The sequence below is a fragment of the Mytilus trossulus genome, chromosome 9 (genome assembly GCF_036588685.1).
Source record: "Mytilus trossulus isolate FHL-02 chromosome 9, PNRI_Mtr1.1.1.hap1, whole genome shotgun sequence".
Taxonomy (NCBI): domain Eukaryota; kingdom Metazoa; phylum Mollusca; class Bivalvia; order Mytilida; family Mytilidae; genus Mytilus; species Mytilus trossulus.
This window is the reverse complement of record NC_086381.1, coordinates 2,641,246-2,658,975: the sequence shown is the minus strand read 5'-3', so window position 1 is coordinate 2,658,975 and position 17,730 is coordinate 2,641,246. Positions and strand designations below refer to the sequence as shown.

General features: G+C 33.3%; 3 protein-coding genes across 3 annotated transcripts; 2 read left to right on the top strand and 1 right to left on the bottom strand.

Annotated features, from left to right (window-relative positions):
• Positions 1-1,619: 1,619 nt before the first annotated feature.
• On the top strand, positions 1,620-3,728 carry LOC134683557 (uncharacterized protein K02A2.6-like). Its single transcript, XM_063542867.1, has one exon. The coding sequence runs from the start codon at positions 1,620-1,622 to the stop codon at positions 3,726-3,728; it is 2,109 nt and encodes a 702-aa protein (XP_063398937.1).
• Positions 3,729-3,824: 96 nt separating this feature from the next.
• LOC134683556 (uncharacterized protein K02A2.6-like) lies at positions 3,825-5,243 on the top strand. Its single transcript, XM_063542866.1, has one exon. It carries the CDS (start codon positions 3,825-3,827, stop codon positions 5,241-5,243), a length of 1,419 nt encoding a protein of 472 aa, XP_063398936.1.
• Positions 5,244-13,880: 8,637 nt separating this feature from the next.
• On the bottom strand, positions 13,881-17,502 carry LOC134683485 (uncharacterized). Its single transcript, XM_063542795.1, has 7 exons — positions 17,405-17,502; positions 16,915-17,045; positions 16,443-16,548; positions 15,708-15,835; positions 15,243-15,345; positions 14,760-14,884; positions 13,881-14,083 (listed from the first exon to the last, which is right to left on the bottom strand). Exons 4-7 carry the CDS (start codon positions 15,817-15,819, stop codon positions 14,010-14,012), a joined length of 414 nt encoding a protein of 137 aa, XP_063398865.1. The 5' UTR covers positions 15,820-15,835; positions 16,443-16,548; positions 16,915-17,045; positions 17,405-17,502; the 3' UTR covers positions 13,881-14,009.
• Between the last annotated feature and the right edge of the window lie 228 nt (positions 17,503-17,730).

The following is a 17,730-nucleotide window of genomic DNA, read 5'->3' as shown; positions in this document are numbered from 1 at the left end:
ATGGACCCCTATTTTTCAAAACAACAATTTGTTTCATTTTGCAGGGAGATTATGTGACCAAAATTTTATAAAACTGTAAATAGAGGAATTTTTTCTATTTTGATAAACATGCAGCAAAAAATGACGTATTTTTCTCAATTCATGAACATTTGAAAAATATGAGTTATTTCTGAACAAAAAATGCATAATTTTTTATGATACTTATAAAATACAGAAATTACCAATCATGTAACAAAAAACAATTTTCGTTTATCTTATATAACAAAAAAGTAATGTCTTTCTTTCGAAAAAGAAATTACGGCCACAAATCTGAATTTTGAGCAAATATACAAAATTTCGACCTCATTTTACTCAAAAAGTAGCACATGAAGGTATATTTTTTATTACATATTTGATTTAATTAGGTAAAAAAAAGCCTATATGCAAATTTTCATCAACTTGTAAATACAGGATCAAAACTGTATCGTATGCCCTTAATATTGGAGACGTTTTGGCGAATTAAGGAATAACAGTACTGTAGTTGAAGAGTTGCCACCGTCAATTGTAGATTTGACGGTCGCAAATGCAGTTTTACTGGCGACGCGTAGCGGAGACAGTAAAACGGAGATTTGCGACCGTCAAATCAAAATTGACGGTGGCAACTCTTCAACTACAGTACTGTTATTCCGATTCTAATGCATTACAAAAAAGAAAAAATCCGATAAAACTTGAAAAAATGCCTAAATATGTCAAATAAAAAAAAATCCGCGAAATTTCATTAATGATGTTGGCACAAAGACGTCATGGCTAAACGTGACGTCATACAAATGAAAACTTACAAACTGGACGTTATTACGTTACCTGTACGCTTCAAATTCGGATAAAATTACATTAAAACGGCGAATTCGAGGTAGGTGTTGTTTTATTTTTGATTATATAGTAGTTTTATATAGTAGAACATTTGTTGAGTCATGAATTCAAAATGGCTGGTCCCTCCTTAGTTACGCCTGGTCAACTGTGGATTTGACGGCAACGTTAAGCCAATGAAAAAAGTTGTTACATCCAAATTGCATTAGAATAACAATTATCGGACAGGTTTGGGGGTAGTGAAATCGGACACGTTTGGGGAATATTGTACATTTCGGACACGTTTAGGGAGAACGTTTGGGGGGAAGGACACGTTTGGGAGTGTTACATATATATGCAGCTGGTTGTTTTGATTTGATAAACAAATTATGTATTAGCTCGGTGTTTTGTGCAATGTTTATTTTTTCTTCCGTGTTTTTTTCTTACCGATTGTGTTTTTGTACAGTTTTCATTTCCGTTCTGTTTTCAAATCGTTGTTGTAATATTGTAACTTTCATTCATTCATAAATATCTATACAGTTCAGAGTTCACGCACGTGTTGTGTTGATGGACATAGCAGATAAGGTCGCGTCTTATTGCTTTATGTATTTGTGTTGATTAGTTAGCTCTAGCATTATATTAAAGTATGTTAATCAGTACACATGGCTTGTCTCTCACTTAATATATATTGGCTACCCAAACGTTACATTGGCGACGAGGATAAAAACAAAAGTTGGAAATGTTAAAAATGTATTTTTATGGATTTATTAATTAGTGACACTGATAATTAAACCATGGCTACATCTTTGCCAAATTTTCCGAGTTTTCCGGTACATGAGAACAATGCTGAAATAAGGTGGCGTAAATGGATTAGTAGACTTGAAAATTTATTCATTGGATTAAACATAAAGGACAGCAAACGACAAAGAGCACTCTTGCTACATTTCGCTGGAGAAGATGTTAACGAAGTCTTTGATACCCTTGATAATACAGGAGAAGACTTTGATGCCGCTAAACAGAAGTTAACCGCTTACTTTGCTCCGAAAAAGAACACAGAATACGAGATTTACAAATTTAGACAAGCCAAACAAACATCTGATGAAACTATCGACAGTTTTCATACACGATTACGCCAGCTAGCTGTAAACTGTGAATTCGCGGAAACATCTAAAGAAGTGAAATCGCAAATAATTCAAGGTTGTCATTCAACTAGACTAAGACGAAAGGCTCTTAGGGAAGACACGACCCTTGAAGGATTAATTTCATCAGCTAGAGCGTTAGAACTTTCCGAAAAGCAGGCATCAGAAATTGAACAATCAGACAAACAATCCGCAAATGCTGTTAGAAAAGGAGTTGGAAAACGTAGAAACGGACCACGATTTCTACAGACACAAACTGACCAAAACGTAAAGAAAAGGACTACTGGTACTTGCAGAAACTGTGGAGGTGACTTTCCACATGCAAACAAGTGTCCGGCATTTGGAAAAAGTTGCAACTCATGTAAAAAGTTGAATCATTTCGCTTCTGTGTGTAGATCTAAACGTATGGACGGAACTAGTACTTTTAAAAGAAAAGTAAACAAAGTTGACAATTACGAACATGATGATGATCGTGATAGCAGTTCTGACGATTGTTACGTTTTTGGATTACGAGAAAATACTGTGAATAAAGTACAGAAAGGACAACCGAAAATCAACGTGAAAATCAATAATTCTAATGTGGATATTTTAATTGATACAGGATCAAGTATTAATGTTATTGATGAAAGCACATTCGAGAACATCAAGTGTAAACCCAAACTTTCTCACGCTGACACTAAAGTCTTCGCATATGGATCAGATAAAAACTTGAAATTAATGGGAAAATTTCACGCTACAATAGAGACTGACCATAAAATAACAACCGCACCGGTATATGTGATGAAAGGAAGATACGGGAATTTATTATGCTATGATACATCTGTTGACTTAAGCATAGTGCCAGTCATTTCGACAGTAGCAAATAAACATGAAATATTATGCAATAAATATAGCGATGTGTTCAATGGAATTGGAAAATTAAAAGATGAAAAAGTGAAAATTCATATTGATGGAAGTATAAAACCTGTAATTCAACCACATAGGCGTATACCGTTTCACATTCGAAAGCAAGTAGAAGCAGAACTCGAAAAACTCGAAAAACAGGATATAATAGAAAAGGTGGATGGACCAACACCTTGGGTGTCCCCGATTGTTGTGGCCCCTAAACCGAAAAACAAAAACGAAATTCGATTATGCGTGGATATGAGGGAACCGAACAAGGCTATTTTGCGTTCACGTCATATTACACCAACACTTGATGATATGATCTTGGATTTAAACGGATCTAAAGTATTCTCGAAAATGGACCTTCGAAGTGGATATCATCAATTGGAGTTAAACGAAGAATCCCGGAACATCACAACCTTCACGACACACGTAGGATTACGGAGATATAAACGACTCAGTTTTGGTGTTTCATCAGCCGCAGAGTTATTCCAAAACACACTGAGTAATGCACTTGAAGGATTAGACGGAGTCCGGAATATATCCGATGATATAATCGTATTTGGAAGAAACCAGGACGAACACGATAAACGATTGGAAAAACTATTTGCACGACTTAAAGAGAAGAACTTGACATTGAATAAGGCAAAATGTGAATTTAATAAGAACAAACTTGAATTCTATGGTCAAATTTTCAGTGCAGATGGCATATCAGCCGATCCAAGAAAAATAAGCGCTATCAGGAACACGACAATACCGAAAGACGTAAGTGAAATTCGTAGTTTCTTAGCAATGACCAATTATGTAGGACGTTTCATTCCAAATTACTCAACTATTACTGAACCGCTCCGCAGATTAACAAAGCAGAATTCCAAGTGAGAATGGACATCTGAACAACAGGAATCATTTGACAAGCTAAAGAATGAACTTGTTGCTGACCGTGTGATGTCATATTTTGACCCTAACAAAGAAACAATGTTGATAGTAGATGCAAGTCCCGTTGGATTAGCTGGATTATTAACACAAAATGGAAAAATAATCGCATACGCAAGCCGATCATTGACAGACGTTGAAACACGCTATTCGCAAACAGAAAAGGAAGCATTAGCAATTGTATGGGAAATTGAACATTTTCACCTTTATTTGTACGGACAATCATTTAAATTGGTATCCGATCACCAACCGCTTGAAACTATATTCAACAGTCCAAAGGCAAAAACACCAGCACGAATTGAAAGATGGAGATTAAGATTACAGGGATATAATTTCAAAGTACAGTATAAACCAGGAAAGGTGAACGCAGCTGATTATTTATCAAGACATCCGACACCGAATACATCAATCGCATGTAAACATTCTCAATTAGCTGAAGAATATGTCCGATACTTAACTGACAACGCTGTGCCGAAGGCAATGACCCTTAATGAGATAGCTGAAAGTACACAAAAAGATAAAGATCTGCAAACCGTAATTACTGCATTAAAATCAAACAGGTGGGACAAGTATGAGAGTAATACGCTAGATACATTCTCAAGATTAAGATACGAATTAACAATTGTTCCCGTTAAAGATATGGAGATCATACTTCATGATAATAGAATTGTCATTCCGAAAGAGTTACAGATGCGTGTAATTGACCTTGCACATGAAGGACACCAGGGCATAGTACGTACAAAACAGTTATTACGTGAAAAGGTATACTTCCCTGGAATAGACAAACTAGTAGAACAAACGTGTAAATCATGTATACCATGTTTAGCGTCAACCCCGAAAAATGTTTTCGAACCATTACAAATGTCCGAGATACCGAATAATGTATGGGAGAATCTCAGCATGGACTTTTGTGGACCATTTCCGAATGGATATTACGTTATGGTAATAATTGATGAATACTCAAGGTATCCTGTAATAGAAACCTTAACCAGTTTAACCGCAAAATCTGTCATACCTCTATTAGACAAAACTTTCTCAATTTTTGGAATACCGAAAGAACTGAAAACAGACAACGGACCGCCGTTTAATTCAGGAGAGTTCCGAAGTTTTGCAGATAACATGGGTTTTAAGCACCGCAAAATAACTCCGTTATGGCCTCGCGCTAACGCGGAAAGTGAAAGATTCATGAGAACTATAGGGAAAGCAATTCGTGCAGCTCAAACGGAACATCGCAGTTGGAAGCAAGAAATACACACATTTCTTCGCAATTATAGAGCAACACCACACTCAACAACTAACGTGTCCCCGGCAGAACTTTTATTTGGAAGGAAGATCAATACAAAAATGCCGAACATTTCAATAAATAACCAAGCCGACAGTGAAGTTCGAAAAGAAGACCACAAGAACAAAAATGAAAATGAAATCATACTTCGAGAAAAAACATTCAGTAAAAGTACCTGATTTTACAGTAGGAGATACCGTACTAGTTAAACAGGAAAAGAAAGATAAACTATCTACCCCGTACAATCCTCAACCATTAACAATTAAGAATAAAAAGGGTAGTATGATTACGGCAACGAACGAACAACAAAAAGATATCACTCGCAATTCGTCACACTTCAAAAAGGTTGGGAAATCTAACATAATGACGGATGAGGAAATAGAAGAAATCATTGATGATGACATACCAAACACACCATTGAGAAGATCATCACGAGAAAAACAAACACCGAAACATCTCGATGATTATGTGCGTTAAAGAGCTGTGTTACAGGCATAATAATCCTGTGCTCTTTCTGATGTATCAGTTAGGTTTGATGTTGATTTATATGTTTGTGAATTTATGATACAAATCAATTTTGTGGAATTTACTATTCACACTCGTAATGATAGCCTGATCAGATTGATCAGACGATCCACTTATTATATTGACATTACAATACGCGTACCGAATAATTTACATTTATCACAGACTATAAAGTTCTAATTTTCTATTGATACAATTTTATGCTTCTTATCACTTAATTTGTTTACACAGACAGTTAAAGATTTTATGACTACACAGACAGTAATATAATTAATTAAAGTAGAACTTTAATCTGAGAAAAGAAGAGATGTAATATTGTAACTTTCATTCATTCATAAATATCTATACAGTTCAGAGTTCACGCACGTGTTGTGTTGATGGACATAGCAGATAAGGTCGCGTCTTATTGCTTTATGTATTTGTGTTGATTAGTTAGCTCTAGCATTATATTAAAGTATGTTAATCAGTACACATGGCTTGTCTCTCACTTAATATATATTGGCTACCAACGTTACAGTTGTTTTCGGTACTATTCAATTATACACTAGACACATATACTAATAATGACAGATTGTTTATCTATTTATATCTCATGATTAGCTGAAAATGGAAAAAAAACAAGGATGGACACTTTTTCCTATGGGCACATATTTCTTTATTTCTTTTTTGTTAATTTCCATCCCGTATAACCCGGAAACAAATGAAACTGAACGTTGACGCGTTCAAAGCGATAATCAGGACAAAATTTTGGATGACAACAGTTTAAAATGCCTCTCTAGAACTTATTTGAGTATATATAAATATGGTAATGTGCATGTTTGTTTATTTATTCAATTATACAGTTGTTGTAAGTTTAAGATATTGCATAGAACGTTTTATACAACTGCTGGATGAAAAACGTACAGACATGGTACATTGTCATACGTGTTATGAGATAAACAATGCTGAATATCTTTTCGTGCATACACCTTTGCGTATTTTAAAATACCTTTAGCAATAATAAATAACTATACGTTGAATTACTATGTTCCTTCAAATGTTCCCTAGAACTTAGATTAGATGCAAAATCATACTAAATAAGTTTTCACTTGCTGTATCGTTCGTTCCATAAAATATTTCGAGCTCGTTGTGCGTTTTTAAATAATCAATGTACAGTTCGTTGACAAAACACGTAACAAATCACTTTCTTATTAAGGTACTCGAGATGGCATCGGCGACCCCTTTTCTGTATTTTATTGAAATTTGTATCTGGTTACATAGTCAAAATAGTTGAACATAAAATATCAGTCATCCAAAGCCTAAACTGCAATGTTTAACCAGCGTACATCTCATAGGAGTGTTTCTATTGAAAATTGGTGCTTTCAACGTTATTCCAGATGCAATAAACTGTTAATAAATATATTCCAGAAGAAATAAGTTTTCAATGAGTATAGTACAGCTAATAAGACTTTAATGAATCTTACTTTTCAAACTTTGAGGCTCTTTCAAACGGCGATGTTAGTACATGTACAAATTCGCCTAGACGAAAGCAGCCATAGAAGCTTGTTGATCTTTGTTTGCCAAATGTCTAAGATGGCAATGCAACTGGTTTTTTTTTTTTACATATAAAACTTTGTAGATGTGCTATGATGGCCAGTGGACAGTTTTCCAATAATGTTAAAATGAATAGGGTGTATAAAGCAATTATTATAGTCCAATGTACAATTTTCAACCATGGGAAAAACCTATACCGTATAGTCGGCAATAGAAGATACCGATATAAAAATAAATGTGAAAAATTTTAAACGAGAAAACAAACGGTTATATATTCAGTGTATGTAAGAGATGCGAGCGGGGTTTTATCGCGCCTAAAGTCATCCAGCTGTGAAATATATACCAAAATAGGTGTATATTTAGGACATTTCACGAACAGATCGTGCAGGTGCTTTATAACTAACAGGTAAGATGGTGTTAATATAATTATTAAAGTTGTATAACGTAGATTATGATTTGTCATTCAGTTTCTTCATATTTAACTAAGTTCTACTATGATGATTTCGTAATGCTAGTCATGTTTACTGTAGAATAATGATACTATTCTTTCATTTTCACTGTGGAGCGAATCATTAGTATTGTTTATGCGGTGCATTTTCACTGTATAATTATTTTTTTTATCTATTACAGCTCATTTCTTTAAGCATGCAGAGCAAGGCTTTAGTTGATTTGCTTGCTTTTTTTTTATATTGGATAATCATTATGATAACACCCAATTTAATTCAAATATTAAAAATACAGGTTAATCAATGCCTATTCATATTGTTTAAACATGTCAATCTTATTTACAAAGTTTGTATGAACAATTATACAAACAAAGCAAGCAAGCAAACCAAAGTTTTGCTTTACATGCATTAGGAAATTAGCTGTAAAGCCTTAATTTAGCCGACTTGCTCAAACAATAAATAAAGTAAGAGAAAGATTGGATAAAATTTAACTTACGGAGGAAAATTTGATTTTAAAACACTATAATAAATTCAATAGAAATAACATTTATTTCAAATGTATTCCATTTAGTTTCTTATAAAGCGTATAGGGATCTTTATCCTTATTTTTTTATCCATTTCCATGACACTTCACCACTAATTACGTACATCTTGATATAGATCGCACCTTTGTTTTCCCGTTTAAAAGGTTTTACACTGGAGCCCTTTATTACTTGCTGTTCGGTGTGAGCCAAGACTCCATGTTGAAGACCGTATAATGATCTACTTTTATAAATTGTGACTCGGATGGAGAGTTGTCTCATTGTCACATACGACATCTATATATGGCTCAAAAACGAAACGCTTTTCGCTTTTGGGTATAAGCGTCACGCCGGATTGCCGATTTTTTGCAAGCGTGACAGGTGAAAGTCAAATGATTGTGTAGTGAAAAACGGCAAATGAAGTCTAGCGGGACACGGATAATTACAAAAAAATAGAACTGCATAGTATAAGCGGGATACGGGAATCTGACAAAACAATAAGCAGAATACGGGAATCTGCCAAAACAGTAAGGGGGATCCGGGATCAGAAACCCCCAATGAGACCCCAGAATAAGATATTTTTGTATATTCATTATATTGCTACAGTCATGCCTTCAATAACAAATGTATCCGATGCATGCGTTTTTATATTTTTGATCCCTTTTTCAATTTTGTGGAGTCCAAATTTAGAGACAAAAGTCCTTTAATATAGAGATTTGGAATTCGTTGACATGCTGAATCTAACCGTGTATCTAGTTTGGGGATTTTTTGCCAAGTTGCTGAAATAGCCCACATAGAGTTCCAAAGGGTCTAAAATCAACAAAAATGAATTGTAGCATGCATTTCGTGTACAATAAACCAAATGTGCATGGTTTCACCTCTGCGGTAGTAGCCATTCGCGGATCTAGAATTTTTCATAACTAGGGGCCCACTCACTGCCTAAGAGGGCCCGCTGTTGTCACGCTCCAGTGATTCCCTATATAAGTTAAAATCAAGGAGAAACGTAATCTGAAGAATACAATAGGACATTTTGAGAATCGCTTTTGTTACAAGTTTGAAAAGCTATATATTTGATGAAGAATGAATGAAGAGTTTGTATTTCAATTTGAAAATACATGTATCATAAATCCTAAAGTCATCAACTAAGTTTTTTTTCATTTGTTGCAAGTGCATTTATCACATAATTCTACAATAAAAATTCCTCGCATCTTTGAAAATTCTACATTAATAATGACTGCACTAACAGTGATAATGCATCGCATCTATAGTTAAAATGGATCGCTTTCAATAATCGATATTCTATATTATGATGCTTTTATAACACTTATTTGTTGTGTGTTGCATTTTAACGTTGAGTCGTTTGTGTTTTCTCTTATTTTTGAGATATTGAGATAAGACGTGGCACGGTACTTGTCTATCCCAAATTCATGTATTTGGTTTTCATGTTATATTTGTTATTCTCGTGGTTTTTTGTCTGATGATTGGTCAGTTTCTGTGTGTGTTGCGTTTCGATGTTGTGTCGTTGTTCTCCTCTTATATTTAATGCGTTTCGCTCGGTTTTGGTTTGTTACCCCGATTTTGTTTTTTGTCCATGGATTTATGAGTTTTGAACAGCGGTATACTACTGTTGCCTTTATTTATTTGAACTTTAATGCTATGTTTGTATATTATAAAGATATATCACAATGAAAATATGTAAAAAATTAACTTAAAATCCTTTAACCTGATATTTTCAAAACGTAAACAAATACAGTTTTCCCATGATCCTTTATTCTGCAATAGACATACCCGCATATAACAGTAAAAATGAACTAGCTGGATTCGCACTTTATATACACTGTATATTTATAACTTATAAATTGTTCCAAGGCACAAAAACTATATTTACATAAATTATCGACAAATGATAATTATTTTAAAACGAATTTCACAACTAAGAGGTAAATTATGTTTCTAAAGTATCAGTCAGTATATACATCCAAAGGATTTGGTAAAGACGTAATAAAAGGCATGCATTTGTGCAATGCCAAATATAAGTAAATAGTATGGAAATGATGTGCGATCTTATGAGTTCTCATATGTGTTCATATATTGTGATAATGTTAAGTGATGTTTTGATTAAAGAGGTAAAGCAAAACTTTCTACATTGTAGCTATTTATTTTCTGATCTGTGAACGAATTTGGTAAAGAGTGACAGGGAAATATACTAGTATATATGGTCACTTTGGTCTTTGTTCGACCGGCAGTAAAACCTGGCCGAGGTTGGTCGCCCGTTTATCTGTTTGGAATATAACAGTACACAAGTCAAGTCCAGTTCGAATGGGAACATAATATCCAATATCTCGTGTAGAGAGAGCACCACACTAACTACACTGTATGAACCGTTGCAAAAACTTTATGAGGGGTCCATAAATGGCTTGTTGCAAGGCAACATTTGTGTCCTTATTCAATATCCCTAATTTTATTCAGTAGTTTCCAAACTTCCCTGACGTAGTAACGAAGGGCCTCCTTCCAGGACCTACGTGTATAATGTGTTACTACTTTGTGCTTATCCTGAACATTCATAAAATATCTGCAAGAAAACGTTTATAGACGTTACGTGCGATGTTCGTACCTCATTGGAAAATCGGTGTAGTTGACATAACGCAAGTCCAAAATATTTTATTTTGTGATATCATATTCATTGCTATTGTACGCATTTTGAACAAAAATTGTTTTTTTTTAAATAAAAAAGAAAAATAGTTGTTGAAATCAAACAACACTCAGATATTACGTACGCGTGTCATGAACAAATAAAGGGCTCAAGAAATTGATCAGTATCAACTTTGAAACGTTTCATTTTTTATTGATAACTATTAATACATGAAAGAAGAAACAAAGAAGATGTCTAAAATTAGTTAGATGATTGATGCTTTCCTCAACCGTTACCGCATAATTTACCGATAACGCCAAGAGTAGACGGGGAATAAAAATATGGTTCCTTTGGTCTTTTCCGAAATAAGTCACAATTTGGATGAAATTCATATGGGTGGGTTTAGACTTTAATGTGCTTATAATAACCAAAATGACCATCAGTTAGATTTTGGAACCACAGTAGAAAGACTGTAATATTCGAGAAAATAATCGTTATACCTTTAATAAAATTAAAAACAAAAAACATGATCGAAAAAAGCAAACCAGTTGATATTAAGAACTATCTCTTCATCATTGTATCTCCAATTCAAAGAAACTGTAATACTTATTAACGATGGCTATAAGTTACATGTTCATTGTCTACACATATCCGTTAGCCTTAACTTAACTCTATTGTAGTCTTGACCCTGAGATTCAGGCTAAAAGTCTATAATCGTTTGATTACTTTTTATTGCGGTCTATATCAACACAAAGATGTGGTATTGAAATAACTCTTCACAAAAGACCAAACGACACAAACATTTAAAACTATATGTTACCGTACGGTCTTTAACAACTAACAAAGCCCATACCGCATAGTCAACTAAAAAAAAACATCGAAATGACAAACGTAAAACAATTCAAGCAAGAAAAATAACGTCCTAATTTGTTCACAAAATAGTGAACAAAAATAATATATATAACCAACCACTGAATTACACGCTCCTGTCGTCGGACAGGCACACACTGAATATGGCGGTATTTAGCAACCCGCCCCCTAACCATTCATTGATTTTCTAATGGTAAACACAGCCATATTTGCATCTGTCGAGTTATTGTACATTTCTACAAAATTTACACTTTCGTATACATAAGGATTTGAAAGTTGTTCTTTAATTATCAGCTTTAGCATGACTTCTACCACATAATGCTTGATTATAACACTGTATGATAGAATTATAGTGTGTTGTTACCATTTACTTGTGAATATTAAACACTTCTGTGTTACTAAAATTCTACTGAAGAATGATATAAACTTAACGAACTTATTGTTTTAAATAATGTCTGTCTCAATGCGACATTTATCTGATTGCTGTAAATACCCTTGTTTCAGTGAAACCTTCACAAATGTAATCAGGTAAGTGTAACCTACATTAATCTAAACGAGTTAGTGTAACCTACATAAATGTAAAATGGATAGAAAGTTTTGTATCTTTTATATGTTGTTTTATATGTTCCTTGCAACTTGACTTGATGTTCAAACAATAAGCATGATAATACCAAGTGATAACAAACTAAACACTAACTTTGAAAATATCAATAACAAGTCACAATTCTCAAATTACATGACTGATTACTTTATTTTCTTGCTATTCAGATTTAAATATAAAAAATGGGAGACAGATATTTATCTACCTAAGTTCAGATGACGAAGTTAAAGCAAGTGGAGGTCATCATACTATATTTAACAATGAGAAGAACGTATACCAAATAAACGGCTATAGAAGGCCCCGACATGCAGAATGTACCAATTAAAAGAAAAAAACAAACGGCATAATCTAATCATTAAATTTCGAATACCTAAAATTATAGACATCATGAATAAACGACAACTACTGAAATATAGGCTCATGACTTTGGACAGGCTCATAAAGTTAGAGATATTTTTGAAACTTTCCCTTACTGAGGGAAGACGTTACAGTACAATCAAATAAAAAGTGTAACAATTAGTTACAAATGGCTGAACTCAATAAATAAAAGTACAGAAACAAAACAATAAACAAAACATCTCTCTACACAGAGCAAATATATATGAGTACTCGCATTAACTGAAGCTAGTACAAAGTCAATTTCAAGTACAATGTACTAGTAATAAACGAATCATGTTTCCCAGTCCTAAACGTCAATCAGTTGACGTTCAATGACTTTTGTGTAAAGAAACAAAAAAAGAGTCTAAGAAAAGCACGACCTTGCGGAATGCAAAAAAATATGCAAACAGTATCGACTGGTTACAATGTACATGATTATCCGACATCCTGTTTTTAGTAACAACAACTCTGTTTCCCCCCTCCCCTTTCCCCCCGAACGGGACCTATCAAAATAGATTTATCACCGGATTTGTACTATCATGAACAATACGACGACGCCACATGTGGATTATTGATTTGCTTATACTTCCGGAGCACCCGAGATCGCCCCTAATTAATGTGAGATTTGCGTTCTACAGTCATTTTGTGTGTGGTTTGTGCGTCCAAGTATTAAGTGCTTTCTATCGGTTTTTTTTTTATCTGTACAATGCACGATGTCAGATTATTTTCGACTTATGCTTTTAAATGTCCCTTTGTGTCTTTATCCGCCTTCTACAGACACAGATACACTTTCTGCGAAGTCTTTGTATTTATGAAAGAAGTTTTGTTACAGTTTGATTAATGTGTGGTAACGAAATCAATGACTTAATATTTCGATCATTCATTGGCGAAAAAACGCATTCACAGACACGTGACTAGCGAACAAATTGTTAAATATACACACTGTAAGAAGGGATCAAAGGAATATCAACGACCGCTAAAATATCCAAATATAAAAAAGGAAAAAATAATGCTCCCTGGGTTAGTACCCTCAGTAAAAATCAGAATTATCTTAAGCAAACATCAAGGTAACCAAAGTGTTATCCAATTTATCAATTAAATGCAACATAGACTATGATTCAAAACAGAACAGGAACAATTCTGCTATTAAGTTGGCGCAATTGTTGCCCATACGAATGCATACAACCTTTCGATAAACTTAACTGCAAAAACGTACATTACTTATATGATGCAAATGAGAAAATTAACAGCTATGAATCATTAAAAAAAACTGAAAAAAACAAAAATGATCATTCAATTTATTTCACAAGTTAATGTTGACAATAAAAAAAATCTAAATGTGTCCGAAAAAGATTTTGTTCGTATATTTTGTTTGACTGTTTATTTATAAATATTTTAAGATGTAGATTTGTTCATACACTGAAATTAAAGTATATCATCTAAAACAGCTTATAAAATGTATGTCCTGAAACTATTGCGACCAAGTTAAAAACAAGACTTCCGGCACCATTTGCTGCAAAGAAAAATGTTTTTGTTATAAATACAAGGTTACAAATCGTGAAACATCCAGCATGTTATCAGAAATAATATACATAGCATGGTGAGAGATATCTAGTATAGTATAATGTGGAAGCAGAACTTCATACTCTGCTGTTTTCTGTTCTATTGTTCGGTTGTTTTCTCTTGAACACATTCCCGATTTCCAATCTCAATTTTACTGAAAACGTGTTAAAATAGAACAAAAACGATTCTTTAACTATCATTTTAATATAAGAAATAAATCATAATCGGATAATCGGATAATTAAGATAACAATTTATCATATTGTAATAAAGGAGCACTAGTTATTGAAAGTATAATATATCGTGTATTGGTTATGCACAAAAACCGCGCGCGCGTTGTACCAAGACGATGGTAGAAGTATTGCATTATATCATAAAAAATGTCAGATAACTTCTTTCAATCTGGTTTTAAGTCATGGAATGATAGCTATATCTTAGGTTTCGATAATTTGCAAGAGGAAACACACTTAGATTGCTCTAACATATCTTTGGACTCTTTAGAGTAGTTGTCTCATCGGCTTTAAAATCATACCGTATCTCCATTAACATTATAATGTATGAAATTGATTGTAGACTACATGATCATTGAAAGCCAGAAATATAAAAATTCAGTTTTGGCATACATACCACCTCCACATCCTGAACGGGTCTGTTTGGCAGCAGCAATTGTTTGATTTAGAGAGATAGAACCGGAGTCCAAATTGCAGTTAGTGACAACTTCGTTCAAACAATCCAGATAGGTATTTGCTGCACTGAGTTTCAAATAAATTATACATTAAAAAACTTAAGCACTACATGTATATGGATTATTAATGTATACATATATTCGTTTTCATAAATTACACAATGATTTATAAGTAATTTTGACATTGAGGTTATCATTATTTCCCGTTAATTTTATGCTATCAATGATAATTTTGGAGCAGGTTATATATCGGAAAAACATCCCTTACTCTAATTTGGTTGGATGCATAAAACGGATTTTTTTCATAGGCGCCAGACAATACTTTATAATGAAACATTATAGGGGCCATCAAAATATTTCACAGCAATATAAAATAAGTTCAAAATCAATTAAACACAAACAAAATTACATAAAAATAAACTGACCTGCAAAATGTATTTGTGTCTTCACCTGCCCCTGCTATCGCGCTGTTGTAGTTTGTTGAGCATGTTGTTATTTTTGAAGAGGAACAATTCTGGGCGTCAGCTCCTAATTAATGAATTTTAAGTACCTGATTATGTGTTTTAATATTAAATCGCTTTATCATGTACCTGTTATTAAGATAGATAGACGATGGAAGTAGTATTGCATGATATCATAAAAAATGTCAGATTACTTTTTTCAATCTGCTTTTAAGTCATTGAATAAATGATAAATCTTAGGTTTCGATAATTTGCAAGAGGAAACACACTTAGATTGCTCTAACATATCTTTGGACTCGTTAGAGAAGTTGTCTCATCGGCTTTAAAACCATACCGTATCTCCATTAACATTATAATGTATGAAATTGATTGTAGACTACATGATCATTGAAAGCCAGAAATATAAAAATTCAGTTTTGGCATACATACCACCTCCACATAAGTACTTGGAAATTGCCTGTTTGGCAGCAGCAATTGTTTGACTTAAAGTAGAACCGGAGTCCAAATTGCAGTGAGGGACAACTTCGTTCAAACAATCCATATAGGTATTTGCTGCACTGAGTTTCAAAATAAATTATACATTTGAAAAACTGAAGCCTCTGGCCTTTGTTAGTCTATTATTATTTGAATTTTAGTTTCTTGTGTACAATTTGGAAATTAGTATGGCATTCATTATCACTGAACTAGCATATATTTGTTTATGGGCCAGCTAAAGGACGCCTCCGGGTGCGGGAATTTCTCGCTACATTGAAGACCTGTTGGTGACCTTCTGCTGGTTTTTTTTATTTGGTCGGATTGTTGTCTCTTTGACACATTCCCCATTTCTATTCTCAATTGTATTAAGCACTACATGTATATGGATTATTAATATATACATGTATTCGTTTTCATAAATTACCCAATGATTGATAAGTAATCTTGATATTGAGAATATTATTATTTCCCGTTAATTTATGTTATGAATGATAATTTTGGAGCAGGTTATATATCGCAAAAACATCCCTTACTCTCATTTGGTTAGACGATAGAACGGATTTTTTTTTATTGGCGCCAGACAATTCTTAATAATGAAACATTATAGGGGCCATCAAAATATTTCACAGCAATATAAAATAGGTTCAAAATCAATTAAACACAAACAATATTACATAAAACTAAACTGACCTGCACAATGTATTTTTGTCTTTACCTGCCCCTGCTGCTATCGCGCTGACGTAGTTTATTAAGCATCTTGTTATTTTTGAAGGGGAACAATTCTGGGCGTCAGCACCTAATTAATGAATTATTAGTAACTGATTATGTGTTTTAGTATTGAAACGCTTTATCATGTCCCTATTATTAGGATGTATAGACGATGGAAGTAGTATTGCATTATATATTATTAAAAAAATGTCAGATTACTTCTTTCAATCTGGTTTTAAGTCATGTAATGATTGATAAATCTTAGAATTCGATAATTTGCAAGAGGAAACACACTTAGATTGCTCTAACATATCTTTGGACTCTTTAGAGTAGTTGTCACATCGGATTTAAAACCATACCGTATCTCCATTAACATTATAATGTATGAAATTGATTGTAGACTACATGATCATTGGAAGCCAGAAATATAAAGGTTCAGTTTTGGCATACATACCATCTCCACATCCATACTGTGAAAGGGTCTGTTTGGCACCAGCAATTATTTGGCCTAAAGAGGTATTACCGGAGTCAAAATTGCAGTTAAGGTGAACTTCATTCAAACAATCCAGATAGGTATTTGCTGCACTGAGTTTCAAATAAATTATACTTTAAAAAACTTAAGCACTACATGTATATGGATTATTAATGTATACATATATTCGTTTTCATAAATTACACAATGATTTATAAGTAATTTTGACATTGAGGTTATTATTATTTCCCGTTAATTTTATGTAATCAATGATAATTTTGGAGCAGGTTATATATCGGAAAAACATCCCTTACTTTCATTTGGTTGGATGCATAAAAACGGATTTTTTTTATTGGCGTCAGACAGTACTTAATAATGAAACATTATAGTGGCAATCAAAATATTTCACAGCAATATAAAATAAGTTCAAAATTAATTAAACACAAACAATATTACATAAAACTAAACTGACCTGCAAAATGTATTTGTGTCTTCAACTGCCCCTGCTATCGCACTGTTGTAGTTTGTTAAGCATGTTGTTATTTTTGAAGGGGAACAATTCCCGGCGTCAGATCCTAATTAATGAATTATTAGTACCTGATTAGGTGTTTTAATATTGAAACGCTTTATCATTTCCCTATTATTAAGATAGATAGACGATGGTAGTAGTATTGCATTATATCATAAAAAATGTCCAATTACTTCTTTCAATCTGGTTTTAAGTCATGGAATACTGTGGATTCATTTATTTTCGTGGGTACCAATTTTCGTGGTTTGAGGAAAACTTACATATTCGTG

Excerpts from the sequence above, each read along its gene's own strand:
- LOC134683485 (XM_063542795.1), bottom strand. The coding sequence starts at position 15,819 with ATGGATTGTTTGAACGAAGTTGTCCCTCACTGCAATTTGGACTCCGGT. Across the intron at positions 14,885-15,242 it reads GACACAAATACATTTTGCAG|TGCAGCAAATACCTATCTGG; the intron begins GTCAGTTTATTT and ends TTTGAAACTCAG. Across the intron at positions 14,084-14,759 it reads CCGTTCAGGATGTGGAGGTG|CAAATGGTGCCGGAAGTCTT; the intron begins GTATGTATGCCA and ends TTTTCTTTGCAG.
- LOC134683557 (XM_063542867.1), top strand. The coding sequence starts at position 1,620 with ATGGCTACATCTTTGCCAAATTTTCCGAGTTTTCCGGTACATGAGAAC.
- LOC134683556 (XM_063542866.1), top strand. The coding sequence starts at position 3,825 with ATGTTGATAGTAGATGCAAGTCCCGTTGGATTAGCTGGATTATTAACA.